General features: G+C 47.2%; 1 protein-coding gene across 1 annotated transcript; it reads left to right on the forward strand.

The window, feature by feature from the left end:
- Window positions 1-1,851: 1,851 nt before the first annotated feature.
- Window positions 1,852-8,239, forward strand: LOC140219968 (uncharacterized). Its single transcript, XM_072290138.1, has 2 exons — window positions 1,852-2,516; window positions 8,227-8,239. Exons 1-2 carry the CDS (start codon window positions 1,852-1,854, stop codon window positions 8,237-8,239), a joined length of 678 nt encoding a protein of 225 aa, XP_072146239.1.
- The last annotated feature ends 16,336 nt before the right edge of the window (window positions 8,240-24,575 follow it).

Genomic DNA, 24,575 nt, shown 5'->3' on the forward strand with positions numbered 1-24,575 from the left:
GAGGTAAAGAACCAGGAAGCTTACCAGCAAGTATGTGGCCTGTAGAGTGGGGAACACAGCAACAAAGAAGGTCAAGCGGAAAGTCAGAGGGGCTGAAATAATCTCATGGGTGGCGGAATGGAAAGGAAACCTGCCATGAGTAACTATACTTAAGAGGAAAAAAACGAAATCAGGAATGAAACCATTTATGATAACTCAAAGGGAAGCTCCTTACTTTTCGAAGCGAGATCGGGATGCCTTAGAACACTCACCTATAAAGCGAGATATAAGAAGGAAGAAGAAGCATGTGCTTGCTGCGGTAAAGCTAGGGAAACGACGGAGCATATTTTATTAGAATGTGAAGACGTCTACCCAGCGGTCGATTTAGGCACCACTGGCCTCCTTGAAGCCCTTGGGTTCAGCTGGAGCAGTGGTAAAGCAAACAGGTCCGCAATAGACATTAGTAAGAGGCGATTGGAGGATTGGTGGAAGAAAAGTAGGGAAACGACAAAAGACGGAGACGTACAAAAGCACAATTCGCAATAGGGGATCAGAAAGTTTGGACGCGGTAGTTCATAGTGTTTTTTTTTCTTTTTTCATTGGTTAACCTAAGTAGGATATTAGGCAGCATAGTAGCAAGAGCTTGGTGGCGCAACCCACCGCCCCGTTCCAAAGGGGACGCTCATAACATCCATCCATCCATCCATCCGGTGATTTTGGATATTGTGGCGAATGGACGTGCTTTTCGGGGCTCCGCGGCGACGACGAAATCATAAGTTTTTGTGCATGCTTTGAACTTGCTTCTGTATTAATTTGCTGGTTTTTTGCATTTAAATAGTAATTGGGGTGTTTTCCTTTTCTTTCCTTTTTTTGTCTCGTATTTCGGGTGTGCGGGTGTGCTTCGTGTACATTTGCTTTGCAGGATGATTAGAGCGTCCTTTCGTGCCACGTGTTCCAACACGTGCAGCCGGGTGGGACGTTGAGTGTTTGTAGTCTTTAAATACTAGCTTGAAAGTGGCAAGACAAATAGCTATTAGTGGTTTTACTGTGCGTGTTTGGTAGAAAAGTGAGAGCGCGGCCGCGTGGTTGAGCCCGTGCGAGAGCGTGTCATACCTTCGGTCTCCGCGGCACTGATTGTTTTTGAAACAGTGGTGAGAGTTGCTTTGCGGCATTTTGAGGATTTGGATCCTGTGCGTATCGGTTTTTTCTAAAAGGCACGTGCTCTGCATTGATAGAGTATTATAGTATTTGCCAAAAACCCGTGCAATACATGGCGAGAAAGCCGGTAAAGCAGGCAGTACGGGGGGTCCCTCAAGGCAGATGAGGAGACGGGTGAGAATGGAGAGGGCGTCGAATCAACCGGCACACAATGTGATGTCGATGCTAGGCTGCAGAAAATGGAGGGTTTCCAGGAATAGCTTCTCAAACAGGTGCAAGAGCTCAAAAATGAGCTAAACAGGGAGCGTGATGCATGGAAGGCCGTAGAAAAGAGACACGAAGCCCCAGAGGAAAAGCTAAACAGGGCCGCCATTGTGACCGAGAATATTCGTTACAATGGAACGCAGACCCCCGACACGACAGGCGCGGGAGCGTCACAGAAATACGTGGAACGCAGGCAGGGTGATGAAGGGTTAGCTGGAAAGAGCAGCACCTACCTTGAGGCCGCTACACAGAAAAAGCAGGAGCACAGTAGACAATGCCCCTTGACGAGTCCGAATCACGCGGAAAATAACAAAGGGAAGCAGGGAGAGGTAGGAGAGAGTGAAAGGGTGATTATCGCTGGCTGGGTGCTCAAAAGCAATTGTGGAGAGGGTGAAAGGCGACAAAAGAGTGGCGGTAGGGACAGTTCCAGGGCATACACTGGGTTCTGTCATGGAGCGAGCAAAAGAAATCCTTCCCCTTGTCGGCGTAATCCTTCCCGCCGACAAGGGGAATGCAACAGTGCTAATTGACACGGCTGTCTACAAAAACAAGACGTTGGCTCTGCTTAATGACCAGGACACTTACGTCCGGCTCACTCGGGACCCGACCTTGAAGGTTCAGAGGGACTTCCAGACTCTCCTGGCTGACGTGTTCCGCTTCGTAGCTCCCGAGCGCAAGTCTTTGTATTTCAAGCTTCTCTGTCATAACGGTGCTGCACCTGCACTTTATGGCCTGCCAAAGGTTCATAAGCCTAACGTCCCCCTACGTCCAATCGTCGACTACACTCGCTCCCCTCTCTACAAATTGTCCGCATACCTGCACCAGCTTCTGGCTCCACTCGTCGGGAAGAGCTCCACGCACGTGAGCAACTCCTGTGACTTTATTGAAAAAGTTCGTGACGTGTCTCTAGACGACGACGAGGTGATGGTTTCGTTCGACGTGGTATCACTGTTTACCTCAAATCCGACTGACTTGGCTGTGGAAGCATGCACCTCTGCTCTGGAATCTGACAGGACCTTGCCAGACAGGTCGCCCATTGACGTTCCCGACCTCAAGAGGCTCCTCTGTTTTTGCCTTGGAAACACGTACTTCTGTTTCGACAAGGTCTTCTACAGGCAAGTCCACGGTACGGCAATGGGTGCATCCGTCTCTGTTACTGCTGCCAATCTTACGATGGAATGCTTGGAAAGGCGTGCTCTCGCGTCCTTCAGCCCTAAGCCAAAAGTTTTTCTGCGCTATGTGGACGACTGTTTCTGTCCGATTCGGCGCAGCGCTTTGGATTCGTTCACTGCGCACCTAAACAATCAAGAAAAGGCCATCCAATTCACAGTTGAGACAGAGGTCGACAGCAGACTTCCTTTTTTAGATGTACTTGTCACCAGACGCGATGGACGGCTCTCGTTCAGCGTGTACCGTAAGGACGCACACACTGGCCGCTACCTGAACTTTCAATCTGTTCATCCAGACGCTCACAAAAGGTCGGTTGCTGCCTCACTGCTCAACCGTACGAACCGCATTTGCACCACAGCAGAAAGCCGTTCCACTGACTTGGACCACGTGCGAGGTGATCTCTCGGCAAGCGGCTACCCCACATCCTTTTTGACTGCTGTGGAGCGCCGTCTGTCCAATCCAGCTCGTCCGACCAATCCCCGACCAAGAAAGCGTGCCGCCATACCTTACGTTCCAGGGATAAGCGAAACCTTGTCTCACGTTCTACGCAGTTATGACGTTGAGGTGGCGCACGTGCCCGTATGTAAGCTGAGGCAAGCGCTCGTCGGCGGTAAGGACAGGCTTCCGAGAGAATCGTTTCCCGGCGTGGTCTATAAGATACCCTGCGCAGATTGCGACTACGCATACATCGGTGAATCGGGCAACTTCAAACAGAGACTGAGGCAGCATCAGAAAGATGTCGAAAAGAAGCGTACAGTGTCGAATGCCCTTGCCGAGCACACGGATGCAACGGGCCACACTATCGACTGGGATCGCTCGAGAATTATCGGCCAAGAACGAAACCAAAAATCGCGTCTGTATCTGGAATCACTGGAGATACAAAAAACACGTCACACGCTTAATCGAAATGAGGGAACCCTCCCCCCGTCATACACGCGCTGTTTACGTCACGTTCTAAAGCCTACATAAGCTTCCACGAACCTTCCGTCATCCCATTGTGAACAAGGCTTCCGTAGCGAAGCCGAAACGTCTTTTAGATTTTTCATTTTTTAGCACTTCTATGTTGGTCGGTGTCCTTCGTTTTATTTCTTCAATGCTTCATCCCGACCAGACGGGCTTCCGTCGAACCCTCGATTTCAAAAGAAAAGCTCGCAGAAAATGCCCACGTGCGCAACCTCGTCATAGTAGCAGGTGGGCTAAATGACGTCATAAACAGGAAAGGGCCAGGACTAGCCCAGCGCTTGGCGAAGGGGGTGGACGACTTGCGTGAGCTATCCCCTCACGTGCAGATCGTGGTGTGCACGGTGCCGGAGGTGCCTGTGCATGACACTCATGTACAAAGAGCCGTAGTGGCTGCTTATGAGGCAATATGGAAAATGAGCCGAGAGAAAGGCTTCGAGGTTGTCGAAGTAAACAGGGAAGTGAGAAGTTGTGGTGATTTTAAACGAGACGGGATCCACTTCAATTACAGGCGAGCACGAGAAGTGGGCTGGCGACTTGGTGGTCGCGCTGTTGCTTTTTTAGGGGGCCCGCGGGCGCTCAGGAGGTTAGAGTAGATAGTAATGAAGAAGGTCCCCTAGGGGAACATCAGAATAGCGTCGCCGTCGATAACAGAAAAAGGAGGAAAACAAGAAAAAGAGCTCGCCATGCAATAGGCTACATAAACATGCAGGGCGGCAGAAGAAAGGAAAAGTTGGCAGAGATTGAGGAGCAGTTACACAGAGAACAAATAGGGGTGTATGCGGTTACAGAAACGCACCTTAGAGACTCAGAAGAGCCGCCAGCTATTGAGAATTATGTTTGGGAAGGGTGCAACAGAACTAAGTCGGAAAGAAAGGGAGGGGGAGTCGGAACGCTCATCCATCACGAAGCCAAATGGAAAAGAGTAAATTCACAATGTCAAGAGCATCTTTGGTTATCAGGTACGATCAGTGGGAAAGAAACTTGGCTGGGCGTTACGTATTTGTGGACCGGAAAAAATTGCACAGAGAAGAATAAAGAGTTAGTGGAATGCATAAGCGCTGATATTAAGGGTTTCGGGAGTGGTGCTGAAATTGTCCTATTAGGTGACATGAATGCCCACATACAGGATTTAGATGGCTATACCGACAATAACGGGAAGTCAATGGTGGACCTTTGTGAGCAACATAACCTCGTGATGGTGAATACAGGGCCTAAGTGTGAAGGACAGATCACGTGGGAAGTGGGAAACCGGCAATCGGCCATTGATTAATGTCTGATCACAGAAGGAATTCATGATAAGTTGAGAGAAGTGGACATTGATGAGGAAGGGTTTAACAGCATAGGGAGTGTCCATAAACGCATCATCTTGAAAATGGGATATGTAGTTGGGGAAGAGAGCAAGGAGAGCAAAATGGCCAGTCCAAATTTGAACACTGAACAAATAGCAAATACAGTCACTAGCGTTGAGGAAGAACTTGGCAAATGGCCAAGTAAAGAGTGGGGATATGGTGAACTTTTAAGTGTAATAACGACAGAAATACGGAAAGAAAAACAACGTGCTCGTTGGAAAGAAAAAAGAAACCGAAAAGCTGGTGGAACAAGGAGATACGAGAAGCGATCTCATTTTATTTCATTTTATTACCTTAAAGACCCACGAGGGGTACTACATAAGGGGTGGGTACATATATTTTGGTTAGCGAGTGTTAACGCAATGAAACATGATTGGTAACATTATCGGCAAAGTTGGATGAGCACGTGATGGCTGCGATGTCGTTGGCTAGGTCATTCCAGTCTGCTGCAGTACGGGAGAAAAATGATGCGGCAAAAGTGGTAGTTCGGGCACGAGGTCGGGAAACTTGAAGCGGATGACGAGTGCGATGAGATATGCGGGCTGGAGGGACGATGTAGGGTGGGCGACCTAGTGAACTATGGAAAAATTTATGAAACAAGCAAAGGCTGGCAATGCGGCGACGAAGTGATAAGGGCAATAAGTCGGATTCAGCTTTCAAAGCTGACACACTGATGTCGTAAGAATATGATGAATGGATGAATCTGGCTGCTCTGTTTTGGATTGATTCGAGTGCATTTATAAGGTAAGCTTGGTGCGGGTTCCAAATGGGTGAGGCATATTCTAATTTTGGTCTGACAAGGGATTTGTGTGCTAATAATTTCACATGTTTAGGGGCTTGGCGAAGATGACGTCTTAAAAATCCAAGTGTTCTATTAGCGGATGAAATGATGTTCGTAACGTGTGTACTCCAGGACAAGTCGCCACACAAGGTAATGCCTAAGTACTTGTATGATAGAACCGGTTGTAGAGGGACGTTAGCTATGACGTATGGGAAATGAAGTGGGTTACGGCGACGCGTGAAGGACAAGATATTGCATTTTTGAGGGTTAAGTTCCTTTAACCAATTGGCACACCATTCCTGAATGCGGTTAAGGTCGTCTTGAAGAGATGTTTGGTCAGAAGCGTTATTAACCTTGCGATAAATTACACAATCATCGACGAACATGCGAATATTACTAGAGACATGCGTTGGTAAATCGTTAATATAAATTACAAACAGAAGCGGACCGAGGACAGACCCTTGCGGGACACCTGACGTTGCTGGGATAGGATTGGAGTTGTGGTTGTTAACGGTGACGTACTGTGAGCGGTTAGTCAAGAATTCTTCTATCCATTTAAAGATATTAGAGGGAAGGTTCAAATATGAAAGTTTTAGTAGTAGGCGTTTGTGAGGAACCTTGCCAAACGCTTTTGCATAGTCTAGAAAAATAGCATCGGTCTGTACGTTAGAGTCAAGATTAGCCTGCAAATCATGAATAAAAATGGCCAGCTGTATTTCGCATTAGAAGCCTTTTCGAAAACCGTGTTGCGCAGAATGAAAAAAGTTGTGACAATCGAGAAAGCTCATGACATTGGAGTAGATGACGTGTTCCATGAGTTTGCAGGGTACGCTGGTAAGGGAAATGGGACGGTAGTTAAGGGGTGAATTTTTTTTTACCCGATTTGAAGACTGGAACGACCTTACCGCTTTTCCACTCGCGTGGTAGTTGACCTGTTAACAGTGACTGTGAAAAAAGTGAGCATAAAAATTGCGCACAGGTATCCTTGTTATTCTTCAAAATCTTTGGGTTAATATTGTCGATACCGGATGAAGATGAAGTTTTCATGGTTTCAATTAGGGACGAAATGCCAGATGACGTAAAGACAACTGGTGGCATAGCATAATTTATCACTGAGGGTGGTGCTGAAAATGATGGCGGTATTTCAGTTTCTTTCGTAAATACGGATGAGAAGGCAGAGTTAAACATAGTAGCGCACTCAGCATCAGTGAAGACTGTGCCTGACTCATCTGTGAGGGTTATTTCTGGTGCGTGATGCGGATTGATAACTTGCCAGAACTTTCTGGGGCTACTAGTTAGCATATTCGGCAAGTCCGAGTGAAAAAAGGTATGCTTGGCATCAGAAATAGCGGCGAGATATGATCGTTCAGCTTCGTAATGTTTCACCCATGCGCTATGCGTCCCCTGAGACCTGGTTGAACAGTAAAGACGCTTCTTTTTGTTCTCCAAACGTTTCAGTGTTTTAGTAAACCATGGCTTTTGTGAATTAGAGTGAAAACTAATTTGGGGGATGAATCTATTAGTTAGACTTTCGAGTTTGTCTTTGAACAGCAACCAATTTTCTTGAACACTGCGGGAATAAAAACGTGACGAGAAGACTTGAAAAAACGCGTTAAGTTCATTATTTATGGCGTTATAATTTCCTTTGTTATAAAGACGGATGGATGGTTTTATGGTATTTGCGGCGCCGGTTTGGCGTAAGGAGAAGGTTAGCGTGAATTACTTTGTGGTCGCTTGTTTCAGGTAGGTATGTAATGGGCTGAACGCTGTCTGGGTGATTGCTTAATAAGAGATCTAAAATATTTGCACAGTTCTGTGTTACACGGGTAGGTTCAAATATTACCTGAGTAAGGTTGAGGTTATTACAAAAATCTAGGAATTCCCTTGTCTCTCCATTGTTAGCTATAGGTGCGGGCTGGGTATGCCAGTCAATATTCGGAAAGTTAAAATCGCCGAAGAGGAAGATGTGTGAATTCGGATGCTTTGCGGACAGTTGACTTAGTACGTTATTAAGCTGACGGGAAAAATCCTGGCTACTATGTGGCGGCCTATAACAAACGCCTAGTAAAACTGTGTTAGGTGCTGCGTGAAAAATTAGCCAAAACATTTCGAGGTCAGATGAATCTTGTATTAGGGAACATGATAAATCTTGGCTAACGGCAATGAATACGCCCCCTCCTCGTGAATCCTTACGGTCTTTCCGAAAAACTTGAAAGTTTGGTAGGTCAGTCAGTATTTCGTTGTCTGTCATGTCACTGTTCAGCCAAGTCTCAGTTAGTATAAGCAGGTTGCTGCTTGATGACGAAACAAGGCCAGAAATAATTTCACGCTTAGGAATAAAACTACGAATGTTAGTGTATATAACGGAGAGCGAGAGGTTACATAAAGAAGCGTTCTTGGCGCGGTTCCCAGAGGATTCACGACGAGGTGATTGCTAATCTGATTGTGAGGGCCGAGTTGCTATTTCCTTGACTGTTTGCGTGGTTTCGTCGAACATGTAGCGCTTGAGACCAATATGCAGTGTCTTAAAATTCAGAGCAAACTTTGTTCTCTTTTCTTCAGCGAACGCGACTAGATGCTTTCGCGCATTTCGTATTTTTAGGGAAAAGTCCTCGCCGACGCTGAAGTTAGTTTCCTTAAACTTATGACCATTCGATAATATGGTGTCTTTAATCTTAGATGAAGTAAACTTGACGATGATTGGACGAGTGTGGTTAGATTTGTAACGCCCAAGGCGATGGGCGCGTTCAATGTTCTCAGGGTTAATTGTTATACTCATGTTCTGACAGCAATGGTTGATGACTGTTTCCTCAGAGCCTGCAAAATTTTAGGATGGGTAGTATCGGGAATGCCAAGATTATTGCGGCGCGAGCGATTTTCTGCATCCTCAATTCGCGCATCTAGAATGTTTAAATGTCGAGCAAACCCAGCACTCTCAGATTTCATTGCTTCGAAGTCGGTTTTTAGATCTGAAAAAGCTTGGAAATAGGCCTCCAGATTGGTCATTCGCTTAGTCAAGCCGGCTATCGCAACTTCAGTGGAATTGATCTTAGTTTTGAGGTCTTGTATTTCGAAAATGAGCTTGGTTTGACCGGCGGATACATTTTTTAGTTCAGCGAGCACATAGTCGATAGTGTTAGGGCCGGGGTTAGATTCCATATCACCTGCCAAGAGCAGCAAGGCACGCAAAACATTGCCGCAATCAGCTACAAGAAAAACGCAGCACTGCGGGCTCGGCAGCTCCACTAAGAAATAGTTGCTAGTTTTTTTTGCAAACAGCGAATAGTTGTTAGCAACCTGCATGATGAATACAAGAGGATTAGTGACTTGTGCGGGAGCACAGCCACCGAGCCCACAGAGCGGCGGTGGTGGTCGCAGCACTTTTATTTCGGCGGGTGATGACTGTGGTGATGCGGCTTTCCATTGGGCATCCAGGAATATAAAACCGGGTAGTGGCGTTGTCGGACAGGGTGAAGCGTTGATGTTGGGTGGAAGCAGGAATAAGGTGCCGTTATCACAGCAGCTGGGTGCTGTAGTCGACACAGTGGCGGGGGAAAGGGCGAGATGAGCAGCGAAGAGCGCGTTGGCAGCGACGGCAAACACCTGCATGATGAACACAAGAGGATTAGTGACTTGTGCGGGAGCACAGCCACCGAGCCCACGACAGAAAGATCTCGAGAGCACAGGCAGGCAAAAAAGGCGCAGTTCCCACAGGATGAAGTAACCAGTAAATGGGAAACATACCGGGAGAAAAAGTCTATGGTTCAAATACTGGTGCGGGCAAAATTAAAAGGTGTAAGTGAACGTTGGTTCTCAGAAGTACGCGATAAAAAGAATGCCGCACATAGAATATATTGGAACCACATAAAATTATTAGGCAGGAAGTCAACAATAAACAACATATCCTAGACGAAGATGAAAAAAGACTGGAAGGAAAAGCGGCAATAAATTACATCCGAAAAGCAACAGCCCAATCTTTCCAAGGCAATGACGAGGTTGTACTTGATGAAAAAAAGAGCACGAAAGAGACTCAAGGGGAAGAGGAGCTGGTGCTGACAAATTTAAACTGGAAGAAAGCGGAAGAGAAAATTCCTAAGCGCACAGCCACAGGGCTAGACGAGGTTCCCGTTAGGCAGATAAATGATCTTGGTCCAAAAAGTAAGGAAGCTCTGGTGAAAGCAGTGGAAAAAACTTTAAAGATAGACGAATACCAGAGAGTTGGCGACAAAGTAGAATAAATTTAATTTATAAAGGTAAGAGGCAGAAAAATAGAATTCACTCGTATAGACTATTGACCTTTACAACGGTAATATACCGGCTACCAATGCAGGCAATCGAATTAAAGCTTCAAGCATGGGCAGAGAATAATAGCATTTTGGGAGAGCTTCAGAATGACTTCAGAATAGGTAGGCGTTTGGATGATAACTTGTTTGTTCTTAGTGTATTCAAATATCAAAAGCAGAAAGCAGACCGTTGCATGTGGCCTTTTTAGACATTGCAGGAGCCTACGACAATGTAGACCGCAACATTTTGTGGGATATTCTGGAAGGAGAAGGCTTAGGTAACGATTGTCTACAGCTTTTGAGAGAGATTTACCTATAAAATACCGTTTGCGTTGAATGGGAATGGATGAGGTGCCAGAAGAAAGTAATATCAACTATGGACTGAGGCAGGGGTGCCCTTTATCCCCACTGCTGTTTATGATGTACATGGTGAGAATGGAGAGGGCGCTAGCAGGAAGGAATATCGGTTTTAATCTCTCATGCAAACAGGCAGGTACAGTAGTAGAGAAGCAGCTCCCAGTTTTATTTTATGCGGACGACATTGTGTTGCTAGCTAACAAGCAAAGTGATTTGCAACATCTGGCTAATATCTGTGGACAGGAAGGCAACAATTTAAGTTTGAAATTTAGTGTTAGAAAATCAGGTGTTATGGTATTCAATGAAAACAGTGAACAGACAGTGGAGATACAGGGCCAAGAAATACCTCGGGTAACAGACAGAATATAAATACTTTGGTATATGGATAAATGAAGGCAATGGATATATGGAAACACAGGAAAAAGCCATAACAGTAAAGGGGAAGAGAAATGCAGCCACAATGAAGCACAGAGCTCTATGGGGATACAATAGGTACCAGGTCCTCTGAGGGGTGTAATGGTTCCAGGACTTACTTTTGGAAATGCGGTTGTTTGCTATAAATCAGGGGTACTATCAGGACTCGACCGGAACCAAAGGTCAGTGGGTCGCCTCGCATTGGGCGCTGACGGCAAGACTACAAATGAAGCTGTGCAGGGGGATATGGGCTGGACTAGTTTTGAAGTGAGGGAAGCTCGCAGTAAAATGGAGTATGAAGAACGGCTGAAGAATATGGAAGAAAGTAAATGGGCTAGGAGAGTGTTCAGGTACCTGTACAGGAAAAACATTGATTCCCAGTGGAGGTAAAGAACCAGGAAGCTTACCAGCAAGTATGTGGCCTGTAGGGTGGGGAACACAGCAACAAAGAAGGTCAAACGGAAAGTCAGAGGGGCTGAAATAATCTCATGGGTGGCGGAATGGAAAAGAAACCTGCCATGAGTAACTAATCAAGAGGAAATACCGAAAGCAAGAAAGATTCCATTTATGATAACTCAAAGGCAAGCTCATTACTTTTCGAAGCGAGATCGGGATACCTTAGAACACGCACCTATAAGCGAGATATAAGAAGGAAGAAGGAGCATGTGCTTGCTGTGGTAAAGCTAGGGAAACTATGGGGCATGTTTTATTAGAATGCGAAGACGTCTACGCAGTGGTCGATTTAGGCACCACTGGCCTCCTTGAAGCCCTTGGGTTCGGCAGGAGCAGTGGTAAAGTAAACATGTCCGCAATAGGAATTAGTAAGTGGCGATTGGAGGATTGGACGATTGCAGTGGAAGAAAAGTAGGGAAACGACAATAGGCGCAGACGTACAAATTCGCAGTTCACAATAGGGGATCAGAAAATTGAGGTGTGATAGTTCAAAGTGCTTTTTTTTTTTCTTTTTTATTGTTTAACCTAGGTAGGACATTAGGCAGTGTAATAGCAACAGCTTGGTGGCGCAACCCACAGCCCCTTTCCGGAGGGGATGCTCATAACATCCATCCATCCATCCATCAGACAATTTTTGAGATTTGAGATTTTGTGGCTAATGGACGTGCTTTTCGCGGCTCCGTGGCGTCGACGAAATCATAAGTTCTTGTGCACGCTTTGAGCTTGCTTATATTTTTGATTTGCTGGTTTTTATGCCTTCAATAGTAATTGGGTGGTTTTCTTTTTTTCCATTTTTTGTCTCTCGTATTTCGTGTGCGCGGGTGTGTTTCGTGTACATTTGGTTTTTCAGGATGGTTAGAGCGCCATTTTGTGACACGTGCGGCCGGGTGGGACGTTGAGTTATTAGAGAGACTAAGACCTATTAGTAATAGTCGACGCTACTAATAGTTGATTTGACTCCTAATAGTCTAGTAATGGTTGACTAATAGTTCAGACTAATTGCAATTAGTGGTTTTACTGAGCATGTTTTGGTAGGAAAGTGAGAGCGCGGGCGCGCGGTAGAGCGCGTGCGAGAGTGTGTCATATCTTAGGTCTCCGCAGCATTGATTGCTTTTGAAACAGTGGTGAGAGTTGCTTTGCGACATTTTGAGGAATTGGATCCTGTGCGTATCGGTTTTTGCTAAAAGGCACGTGCTCTGCATTATTATATTATTATAGTATTTGCATAAGAAATAGCCAATGGAGTACATGGCAAGAAAGCCGGGAAAGCAGGCAGTGCGCGGGGCGTCCCTCAAGGCAGATGTGTGCACGGCTGAGAATGGAGAGGGCATCGAGTCAACCGGCACAGACTGTGATGTCTATACTAGGCTGTAGAAAATGGAGGCCTTCCAGGAAGAGCTTGTCGAACAGGAGGAACAGCTCAAAAATGAGCAAAAGAGGGAGCGGAATATACGGAAGGTAGTTGAAAAAAGACTTGAAGCAGCCGAGAAAAAGCTGAACAGGGCCGTCATTGTGAACGCGAATGTGCGTGACAATGGAACGCAGTCCCCCGATGTGATAGAAGAGGGAGGGCTAGGAAAGTACGTGGAATGCATGCAACGTGGTGAAGCGTTAGCTGGAAAGAGCGGCAGCTACGTTAAGGCTGCCACGCGGGAAAAGCAGGGGCACAGGGGACAATGCCTCTTGTGGAGTCCGAATCACGCGGAAAATGACAAAGGGAAGTAGGAGAGAGTGAAAACGTGATAATCACCTGCGACTTAAACCTGGCTGGGTGCTCAGAAGCAATCGTGGAGAGGGTGAAGCGCCATAAAAGAGTGGCGGTAGGGACATTTCCAGGGCGGACACTGGGGTCAGTCATGGAGCGAGCAAAAGAAGAGCTCGCGGAAAATGCCAATGTGCACAACCTTGTCATAGTAGCAGGTGGGCTAAATGACGTCCTAAACAGGAAAGGGACAGGACTAGCCCAGCGCTTGGCGAAGGGGGTGGACGACTTGGGCGAGATATCCCCTCAGGTGCAAATCGTGGTGTCCATGGTGCCAGGGGTGCCTGTACGTGACAGTCACGTACAAAGAGCCGTAGTGGCTGGTGATGAGGCGATATGGAAAATGAGCCTATTGAAAGGCTTCGAGGTTGTCGAAGTTAACTGGGAAGTGAGAAGGTGTGGAGGTTTTAAACGAGACGGAATCCACTTCAATTACAGGCTGGCACGGGAAGTGGGCTGGTGACTTGGCGGTCGCGCTGTTGCTTATTTAGGGGGCCCACGGGCACTCACGAGGCTAGAGTAGGTAGTAATGAAGGTCCCCTAGGGGAACTTCAGAAGAGCATCGCCGTCGATAACAGAGAAAGAAGGAAAGCAAGAACAAGAGCTCGCCATGCAATAGGCTACATAAACATGCAGGGCGGCAGAAGAAAGGAAAAGTGGGTAGAGATTGAGGAGCAGTTACATAGAGAACAAATAGGTGTGTATGCGGTTGCAGAAACGCACTTTAGAGACTCAGAAGAGTTGCCAGTTATTGAGAATTATGTTTGGGAAGGGTGCAACAGAACTAAGTCGGAAAGAAAGGGAGGGGGAGTCGGAATGCTCATCCACCAGGGAGCCAAATGGAAAAGAGTAAATTCAAAATGTCAGGAGCATCTTTGGTTATCAGCTACAATGAGTGGGAAAAAGACTTGGCCGGGTGTTATGTATTTCTCAACCGGAAATAATTGCACAGAGAAGGATAAAGAGCTAGTGGAATGCATAAGCGCTGATATTAAGGGTTTCGGGTATGATGATGAAATTATCCTGTTAGGTGACATGAATGCCCACATACAGGATTTAGATGGCTATACTGATAACAATGGCAAGTCAATGCTAGCCCTTTGTGAGCAACATAACCTCGTTATCTGAATACAGTGCCTAAGTGTGACGGGCAGATCATGTGGGAAGTGGGAAACAGGCAATCAACCATTGATTACTGTCTGATGACAGAAGGAATTAATGATAAGTTGAGCGAAATGGTCATTGATGAGCAAGGGCATAGCAGCATAGGGAGTGAACGTAAACGCATCATTTTGAAAATGGGATATTAGGTTGGGAAAGAGAGCAAGGAGTCCAAAATGAGCAGTCCCAATTTTAACGCTGAACAAATAACAAATAGTCACTAGAGTCAAGGAAGAACTTGCCAAATGGCCAAATAACGAGTGGGAATATAGTGATCTTCTAAGTGTAATAACGACAGAAATACGGAAAGAGAAACGACCTGTTGGTTGGAAAGGAAAAAAATAAGCCGTAAAGGTGGTGGAACAGGGAGAGAAGAGAAGTGATCACCGAAGGACCGAAAGCATCCCACGAGCACAGGCAGGCACAGAAGGCGCAGTTGCCGCAGGATTAAGTAGCCAGTAAACGGGAAACATACCGGAAGAAAAAGTATATAGTTCAAATACCGGTGCAAGCCAAAGCAAAGGTGAAAGTGAACGTTGGTTGTCAGAAATACCTGAGAAAAAGATGGCCGCACCTAGAATATTTTGGAACCACATAAAATTATAGGCAGGAAGTCAACAACAATGCAACAACATATCCTAGACGAAGATGAAAAGGGACTGGAAGGAGAAAGAGCAATAAATTACATCTGAAAAATAACAGCCGAATCTTTCCAAGGCAATGACGAGGTTGTAGTTGAAGAAAAAAGAGCATGAAAGAGACCCAAGTTAAAAAGGACCTCGTGCTGACAAATTTTAGCTGGAAGAAAGCGGAAGAGAAAATTCCTAAGCGCACAGCCACAGGGCTAGATGAGGTACCCGTTAGGCTGATTAATGAACTAGGACCAAGAAGTAAGGAAGCTCTGGTGAAAGTAGTGGAAAAAACTTTAAGAGATAGACGAATACCAGAGAGTTGGCGACAAAGTAGAATTATTTTAATTTATAAAGGTAAGAGGGAGAAAGATAGAATTCACTCGTATAGACCGTTGACCCTTACATCGGTAATATACAGACTAGCAATGCAGGCAATCAAATTAAACCTTCAAGCTTGGGCAGAGAATAATGACATTTTAGGAGAACTTCAGAATGGCTTCAGAATAGGCAGGCGTTTAGATGTTAACTTATTTGCTCTTACACAGTGTATTCAAATATCAAAAGCAGAAAGCAGACCGTTGCATGTTGCCTTTTTAGACATTGCAGGAGCCTACGACAAAGTAGACCGCAACATTTTGTGGGATATTCTGGAAGGAGAAGGCTTAGGTAACCATCGCCTACAGCTTTTGAGAGAGATTTACCTATAAAATACCGTTTGCGTTGAATGGGAATGGATGAGGAGCGAGGAGAAAGTTAATATCAACTATGGACTGGGGCAGGGGTGCCCTTTATCCCCACTGCTGTTTATGATGTACATGGTGAGGATGGAGAGGGCGCTAGAAGGAAGGAATATCGGTTTTAATCTCTCATACAAACAGGCAGGTACAGTAGTAGAGAAGCAGCTCCCAGGTTTATTTTATGAGGACGATATTGTGTTGCTAGCTAACAAGCAATGTGATTTGCAACGTCTGGCTAATATCTGTGGACAGGAAGGCAACAATGTAGGTTTTCAATTTAGTGTTAGAAAATCAGGTGTTATGGTATTAAGTGAAAACAGGGACCAGACAGCGGTGATACAGTTCCAGGAAATACCTCGAGTCACAGAATATTAATACCTTGATATATGGATAAACGAAGGCAATGGATATATGGAAACACAGGAAAAAACAATAACAGTGAAGGGGAAGAGAAATACAGCTATAATGAAGCACAGAGCGCTATGCGGATACAATAGGTACGAGGTGCTCCGAGGTATGAGGAAATGTATAATGGTTCCAGGACTTACTTTTGGAAATGCGGTTGTTTGCTTTAAATCAGGGGTACAATCAGCACTCGACGGGAAACAAAAGTCAGTGGGTCGCCTCGCATTGGGCGCTCACGGGGAGACTACGAATGAAGATGTGCAGGGTGATATGGGCTGGACTAGGTTTGAAGTGAGGGAAGCTCGCAGTAAAATGGAGTATGAAGAACGGCTGAGGAATATGGAAGAAAGTGAATGGGCTGGGGGAGCGTTCTGGTACCTGTACAGGAAAAACATTAATTCACAGTGGATGAAAAGAACTAGGAAGCTTACCAGCAAGTATGCTGCCTGTAGGGTGGGCAACACAGCAACAAAGAACCTCCAGCGGAAAGTCAGAGTGGCCGAAATAATCTCATGGGTGACGGCAATGGAAAAGAAACTTGCCATGAGTAACTACTTAAGAAGAAAGAACGAAATGAGGGAAGAAACTATTTATGATAACTCAAAGGGAAGCTCATTACTTTTCGAAGCGAGATTGGTATGCCTTAGAACATGCGCCTATAAAGCGAGAAATAAGAAGGAAGAAGCATGTGCTTGCTGCGGTAAGGCTAGGGAAACTATGGAGGATGTTTTATTAGAATGTGAAGAGGTCAACCTAGCGGTCGACTTAGGCACCACTGGACTCCTTGAGGCCCTTGGGTTCAGCGAGAGGAGTGGAAAAGCAAACATGTCCGCAATAGGGATTAGTAAGAGGCGATTGAAGGATTGGTGGAATAAATGTACGGAAACGACAAAAAACAGAGATGTATAAAAGCACAGTTCGCGATAGGGTATCAGAAAATTTGTTTGTGGGATATTCATAGTGTTTTTTTTTTTATTGTTTAACTTAGGTAGGGTATTAGGCAGTGTAATAGCAAGAGTTTGGTGGCAAAGAGGCCGACATCCGTCCATCAATTCATTAGCGGCCATAGAGCTCCTCACTAAATACCCGCAGTGAAATCTGGCGCTGCTGCGATGCTGTATGCATGGGAATGCCTCTGTCTGGTGACTTCGGATTGGCATCGTTCTCGGTGAGCCAGGACAACGAAGTAGCATAGCAGAGGAACGTCGACTCCGCCCGTCTGGAAGGAACACATTCTGCAACGCTGGTTGCTGCTGCAGAGCGTCATCGTCAGACGGCGCTAAGAATGAGCGAAAATGGTGGAGGGGAGAGGCGGGTTTTCCATGAGCACGTCAAAATTGGATTTAACCGCTCTTTTTGCGCACGGGTTGGGATCAGTGGTAGCGAGAGAGCAAGTGGGGACTTTGGGGAATTGAGATTTGTTTTCGCAAAGGGATTACGGGCGAGAACGTTGTTTGCTCCGTTCATCACTAGCCGAGCTGGCTACACAGAATCGACAAAATGCGTGGCTTGCGCGGTGATGGAGCCATGTCCAAGTGAGTTTGCTGCATTTTTTAAAACTGATGTTAGCGCTAAAAGGGACGAACATACGGTGAAAAGACGACACGATGACGAAGGAACGTGATGACAACTGGTTTATTTTTGAAAAGGGTTCAAATTGAAGACAAGCACAACACATGCGCACAACCGAACAGCGCCAGCCTTCTTTTACAAATAATGATATCGCAATATCTCAAGAAGTCACGGGAAGTGAAATGATAAAAATTCCAAGCAGCAAGAAGTGAAACAAATGACCAATAAAAGACAGCGGCGGACGAAAAGGTACATGCTACCATTTTACACATCTCTCCAGAAGTGTGAGCTCAGCCGAGAACAAATTTATCGAAACATCGCTGACGCACAGAGCCGCCTTTTCTGATTGTGGAATGGTTTCAGCAAAACTCTAGCTTTTGCGCTTGCATTTCTGCCCAGAATCTTTGCGTCTTTGAACCGCGGCACTCACTCGCAAACCATCACATGCGAAACTAAATTCGCAAGCTTGTCTTGGTTTGTTTAATTTTGAGAATGTTCTCTTAAAGGCAACTGAGGCAACGAGACGTCTGCCCGATGTTGCACTTGCCGCAGGAATAATGTATACCACTCCTAGGGCACGCCTAGGAGGGGTTTGTCCGTGTCTAAGGTGTTCACCGTGTGTTCGTCCTTTTAGCGCTAGCATCAGTTTTAAATAATGCATCACCAACTAGCCCAACAGCAAGCTTTATTGCTGCATTTTGTTGCAACGGTAGAACATATAAATTCTTGCGGTCGCAGGAGGATTCGTTTAGAATGAAGTGTCGTTTCGAATGACTTTACTGCCAAACTATAACGTCGTGCCGATGTCGTTCATTAGTGTCGTTCATAACGTCGTTCATTGGTGTTGTTGAGCACATCGCATACTTAAGCAGATTCGCGGGAATGGAAGCAGTTTCTGATTTCAACTGTTTGTATGTGAAAGTAAGAAAACAACGTCGCTAAGCACTTTAATAGCCGTTGATCACTTGATTACCCATCTTTATTGTTAATCTTAATTAACGAAATGCTTTATCGATTCACGGCTGCATATGACCAACGTTGTCCTTCCTTCAGAGCATGACGCAAAGAGAGCTGTTCAAATAAGAGCTGTTGCTTCAGTTCTCGTTTGATTTTGGTTTGCATCGTTCGTTATTAACTAAGCATGTTGATTTTGCCTGATTCGCGCATAAAACAGTTATCGCCACCGAACGCACAAGTCGCCATCGCAGAAGCTTGAAGGAGCCTGTGCTGTTTTCAGTGCCTGTCAAAAGTCTACGTGCACGCCTCAGATAACGGCGCCAAGTTTATTTGAATAAGGGAGAGTAACGAATGTAGTATTGCTGCGAAACTTTATCGAAAACAAATTACAGGTGCGCGCAAAATCTTCTTCTCCAAAGTATTGGTGCACATGTGCATGGACTTAGTAGCCTCGATGTAGTGTATTGTATAAAATTGACACCACAACTCGTCGGACAGTACAAGCTTGATACAGAAGCACTGTATGATGCCCAGTTATTCTATGGTACAGTCACGCAGCAGGTTGGGTTGTCAGTTGCAGTCGGCAGAAGGTTCTGGTTCTCAGACTGAAATACTATGTGCGAACATTCACCTCTTCTAATATCACTGGTAATACAGCTACAGGAAGCTGGTGCTAACATGTTAGATGACAGCTGGTTGGTGTAAGGTAAGTAGCGTCTGAAGTGCCAGTGCTGGTGCGAGTGGTTGTCTCTGCTGGTACGCTAGTGTCTATAGTAGCCGATGGGCTTCTATACGGTGTCTGTAAGATGTATGTAGTGATACTGTAGACCAGTAATTGTGCAATGATCGTACATGCAGTCAAAATGGATGTATATCGGCAGCAGTACTCAGATTAGCTGATGTTTCTAGCTTTAAGGGCAAGAACTGTTTAACAACCACCACTTCCATATTCCCCATAATTTCTGGAAGGGTACGCATGCGTGAGCACAATTGATGGTCACAATTGATCGCTAGTGTCTATGGGCTGTCAAGTATAAAGCGGCCGCGATTGTTGGCAGCGCTCTGTGGGCTCGGTTGCTGTAACACATTGCAGACAACTAGCCCGCTGCTCTTCGCCACGAGGGTTCGTAACAAGTATTCTCTTTTGCAAAGAAATCCAGTAATTACCCTCTGGTGCAGCTTCCGAGCCCCCGGTGCTGTGTTGCTATTGCTGTTGAGTGTGATTTTGCCATTCGCTCTTTGCTTCTCTTGTCCGGAGACGCCGAATCTAACCCGGGTCCCCATAGTACTGACCGTGTACTAAAAGAGCTGCAAGAACTATCAACCAGCAAATAGGAAATATTCACAGAAATGAAAGACGTTAAAAACCAACTACTGGCGACGGATAGGTTGGTGTCGGATTTCAATTCCCGTGTAACAGTAGTCGAAAAACTTTGCCAAAGCACCATCCCGTTATGAAATGAAATCGAGGCCGTAAAAGCTGCTAAAATTACTGACCTATTCTCTTGCTTGGAACGGCGTATCGACGACCCTGAAAACCGATCAAGTAGGAATACCTCAATCTTTTACGGTGTTCCTGATACTAATCCCTCGGAAATATTCGCCCGGTCTGAAGAAGCCATAACCCAGCTGTGCTCTCAGCTCCTCAAGATTAACATAGACACAAAAGAAATTGAACGAACACATCGTCTCAGGAGGCATGCCGCTGGGCGCCGTCGCCCTGTAATGGATAAATATAGATACTTCCAGACAAAAGAGACTGTCTTATCAAATGGCCGTAAGTTTAAAGGCAATGAACGCAGTGTCGGCGAAGAGCTTTCTGAGCCTGTGCAGAACGCCCGCAGGCACCTTGTTGCTTTTGTGAACGCAAAATCTGCTATATTTTCATTGCATTACAAAACATTGCACCTAGGTGCTAAACGCTACATATTTGACGAGACATCACTTCTCGAGAGCTGGAAAAGCCAACGCTTGAATCGCAAGCTCAGAAACAAGATAGCCGAGATCAACAAGCAGATCGACGAGCACTGCCAAGCCCTGTCTAGGCAGCAATGAGACGAAATTTGCAATTCATTCGACGGGCAGATGCGCACGGGAGGGAAGTGGAATCTTCTCAAACACTTGCTCGACGACTCCGGCACCAAGTCAAACCAGAGAAGTGTCCTCGCTAAAGCGCTCCACGAAGCTAAGAAGTCGTCTTCGGAAAAGGACATGCTGGAGATGTTGGCTAAGAAGTACCTGCCGCTCAAAACTGTGGCCGATGAGGCGGCATACCCAGTATACAAAGGGAAGCCGAACACCGCGCTGGATGAGCCTTTCAATATCAGTGAAATCCGCCGCGCCCTACACGACCTCAATAGTAGGTCAGCACCCGGCCCGGATCACATTAACAACAAGGCTCTCAGAAACCTAGAGGACGCATCGATCGAGTTTCTTACAGATGAGATAAATCGGATTTGGGAGCAGGGAATTGTACCTGAAGAATGGAAGTTGGCGAAGGTCATACTAATCCCAAAGCCCGGCAAACCGCCGAGCGTGGACAACCTCCGCCCAATCTCACTGACGTCATGTGTAGGGAAGGTGGCCGAGCACGCCATCCATAACAGAATTGCCGAGTATATCGAGACCAACGACCGTTTCCCTCACAACATAATAGGTTTCAGGCCAGGCCTCTCCACCCAAGACGCCATGAAGCTTATCAAGATCCAAATCCTGGAACGCTGCACTCGGGACGCGAGAGCCATCCTTGGTTTGGACCTGGAGAAGGCCTTTGATAATGTCCGTTACGAGTTCGTTCTCGAGGCCATCTCCAAACTCGACCTGGGCTCGTCCTTCCATGCCTTCGTCAGGTCTTTCTTGAGCCAACGATGTGCCATCCTCAAGGCTGGAGATTTGGAATCGGAGAAAATGGAGCTGAGAAGCAGAGGCACCCCCCAGAGGTCAGTCATCTCACCGCTCTTCTTCAACATCGCAATGGTCGACCTCTCAAGGTATCTAGGCAAGGTCCAGGGCATCGGTCACACGATCTACGCGGACGACATCACTGTCTGGTGCGCGGGTGGCCGTGACGGACAAGTCTAAGCCGCTCTCCAGGAAGCTGTCGACACTACAGAGCGCTTTCTAACCGACACGGGACTCCAGTGCTCTCCAAAGAAATCGGAGCTCCTTCTCTACAGCCCAAGTAGAAAGGGCCGCAAACCACAGAACTGGAAACCCCCCACTGAAATCGACATTAATCTCTACACCAATTGCGGAGATCCCATTCCCAAAGTCGCGTCCATTCGAATCTTGGGAATGACACTCGAAGGGGCGGGCACGAATAGCATCACCATTCACAAGCTAGCAAAAAATACGGATAGCGTCATCGGTCTAATCAGGCGGGTAGCTAACAGAAGGAGAGGCCTGAGCGAAGAGAATCTGTTAAGGCTAGTGCATGCTTTCTTGTTGTGCAATTTTACGTACGTAGCGGCCATGCACGTCTGGAAGAGGGCCGAGCGAGAGAAGCTAAATGCCATGATAAGGAGGGGGATCAAGAGCGCGCTCGGACTACCAAACTACACACGCACCGACCAACTCCTGCAGTTTGGTATTCATAATACCCCGGAAGAGATTGCAGAAGCACAAGAAAGGCCACAGATTCTCAGGCTCTCCGGCACCAGGGCGGGCAGACGACTCCTAACTGAGATGGGCGTCCCCTCGGCCACTGTCGAAGACGCCTACCAGGGCCTTCCGAAAGAGCAGAAAGATAACTTCATCATATCGCCCGCCCCGCGCAATATGCATCCCCAGCGCAACGTAGAAAGAAGGAAGGCCAGAGCGGTGGCGCTCCTACGCCGCGCAACAGAACTCCCTGGCGGCAGCTGCTTCGTTGCCGCGGCCCAGTATGACAACAGCAACAATTTCACGGTAGTGTCAATCAACCACAGGGGTTCGACCGTTAACGCCACTTCGGTACGCAGCACGTCGTCGCGTGCGGCCGAGCAAGTGGCCATTGCCTTGGCCCTCCTGGACGACGGACATGCCAATATTTTTAGCGACTCCAGGGCAGCCATCCGCGCCTTCGGCGTTGGCGCCGTGTGGAAGGAAGCCTGTCGCATCCTCGACGGCAAAAGCATCGCCACCCACACTCTCACGTGGTTCCCCGCTCACATGGGATCCATCATGGCAGGCCCCACAAACCTCAACGAGCTGGCCCACTCCAGGGCGCGAGGTCTCGCTTTCCGCGACCATGGAGAACTCCAACGCCGGCCCGCAGTGGCGGAGAACAGAGATCAACCGACCACATACAACGAAATTGCGCAGCACTTTTATCTCGGCAGGAGAGACTTTCCCCTTCCACACAAGAAGTTAAATAGAGCGCAGGCATTGACCCTCAGATTATTGCAAACAGGCTCATATCCCAGCCCGGCTTTATTCCACAAGAGAGAGAGAGAGAAGGGAAGACAGAAAGGCAGGGAGGTTAACTAGACTGAGTCCAGTTTGCTACCCTACACGTGGGGAGGGGAATGGGGAGTGAAAGAGAGAGAGAGAGAACTTAGGTGTAGGATGTCTATTCCACAAAATTTATCCCGACACCTATGCCACTAGTTCTTGCAGGCACTGCAATGACATCGCTAGCCTAGACCATATGCTCTGGCGTTGCCCCTCGTTACGAGGCACAGAACAAATCAATGAGGACAAGTGGCTCTCCGCTATCAAGAGCCCCGATGCCGGGGCGCAACTATGGACTGTCCAGAGGGCACACGATGCGGCGGTCGGGCAAGGCCTGACTGTCCCAACGTGGGAGCGGCCCGCACCGCGCTGAGTCGCGTACCTCAGGACCTTATTAAAGTTTTGCATCCATCCATCCATCAGAGACCGTCAAAGAAACAGCATAGCAATTGCATTATCCTACAGACCTAAGAACTCGCCTGTTGCCCAGCGTAATAATCTGTCTTTTTAGGTAATATTCAGAAACATACGTAGCTTTCTACCAAAGCGTGAACACTTATCAAACCTTATGTCATCATCCGCCAGTAACGTACTGATGCTAACAGAACCATGGCTTACAAAAGAAATCAGTCCTGGCCAATCTTCCCAACTTCGACGTTTATCGATGCGATCGGAGAGACGCACGTAGCGGAGGTGTTCTGATTGCCGTGAACCAACAATTGCCGTGCACACGAGTTAACACGCTCTTACGTGGTCTTCCTCCTTCCATGGGCGGCACATTGCGAGGAAGTGCCTGGGGTATTGTGGCCGTTCGTCCAAAGTCGGTGTGTCCTAGGTGCTGACGTAAAACTTGGGCGTACGATATCCGTGGCTGACGCTCTGATTGTGCGCGGGGCCGTACCTGAGGCTCTGACTCCCAAATTACTTGCCGGACTTCGCGTATGACATCGGCAAGTAAGGACGCCGTAGGAGGGCTTTGGGCCAGCTGCAGTTTCTGCAGCTCTCCCCTTACGACCGACCTGACCCTTTCGCGTAGGATGTCCATGTTGTTGGGGAGGGCTAGTGACCCAACGTCAAATGATGCGACGCTTACATCTCTGTTGTACTGCCTCGCACGCTGCTGCAGCGTCTTCTCTATCGTCGTCGCCTCTGTTCGAAATTCGGCTACAGTGCGGGGCGGATTACGAACCAGGCCGGCAAAGAGCTCCTGTTTCACACCGCGCATTAGGTGCCGCAATTTCTTGTCCTCAGCCATGCTTGGATCGGCTCGGCGGAAGAGGTGGGTCATGTCTTCAATGTACGTACATGGGCTCATTTTCGTTGTTCCGCTGGTTCCCCGCCTGAAGAGCGGCTTCTGCCTTCTCTCTGCGGTCCGTGGTCGGGTACACAGCAAGCAGCTCTCGTCGGAAGTCGTTCCACGATGATAACGACGCTTCGTAGTTTTGAAACCACGTGCGTGCAGATTCCTCCACCGCGAAGTACACATACCGGAGTTTCTTTGTTTCGTCCCAACCGTTACATCTGGCGACACGCTCGAAGTTTTCGAGCCAGTCCTCTGTATTCTCGATTGTGTCGCCGTGAAAGGATTCTGGCGTCCGGGGTGAGTCAACGGTGACGTGAGGAGGAGTACTTGAGTAGGCTGACAGCCGCCGCTGCCCTTGGTGAATCGGCCAAACTCGGCCAAACTCGGGGGCATCACCTAGTATGCAGCGGCTCGTGCGTTGGTGGACAGGCGTTAATTCCGTTG

The sequence above is a fragment of the Dermacentor andersoni genome, chromosome 8 (genome assembly GCF_023375885.2).
Source record: "Dermacentor andersoni chromosome 8, qqDerAnde1_hic_scaffold, whole genome shotgun sequence".
NCBI lineage: Eukaryota > Metazoa > Arthropoda > Arachnida > Ixodida > Ixodidae > Dermacentor > Dermacentor andersoni.

Bases quoted from the DNA above. Each gene is read 5' to 3' on its own strand.
- LOC140219968 (XM_072290138.1), top strand. From the start codon at position 1,852: ATGGAGCGAGCAAAAGAAATCCTTCCCCTTGTCGGCGTAATCCTTCCC.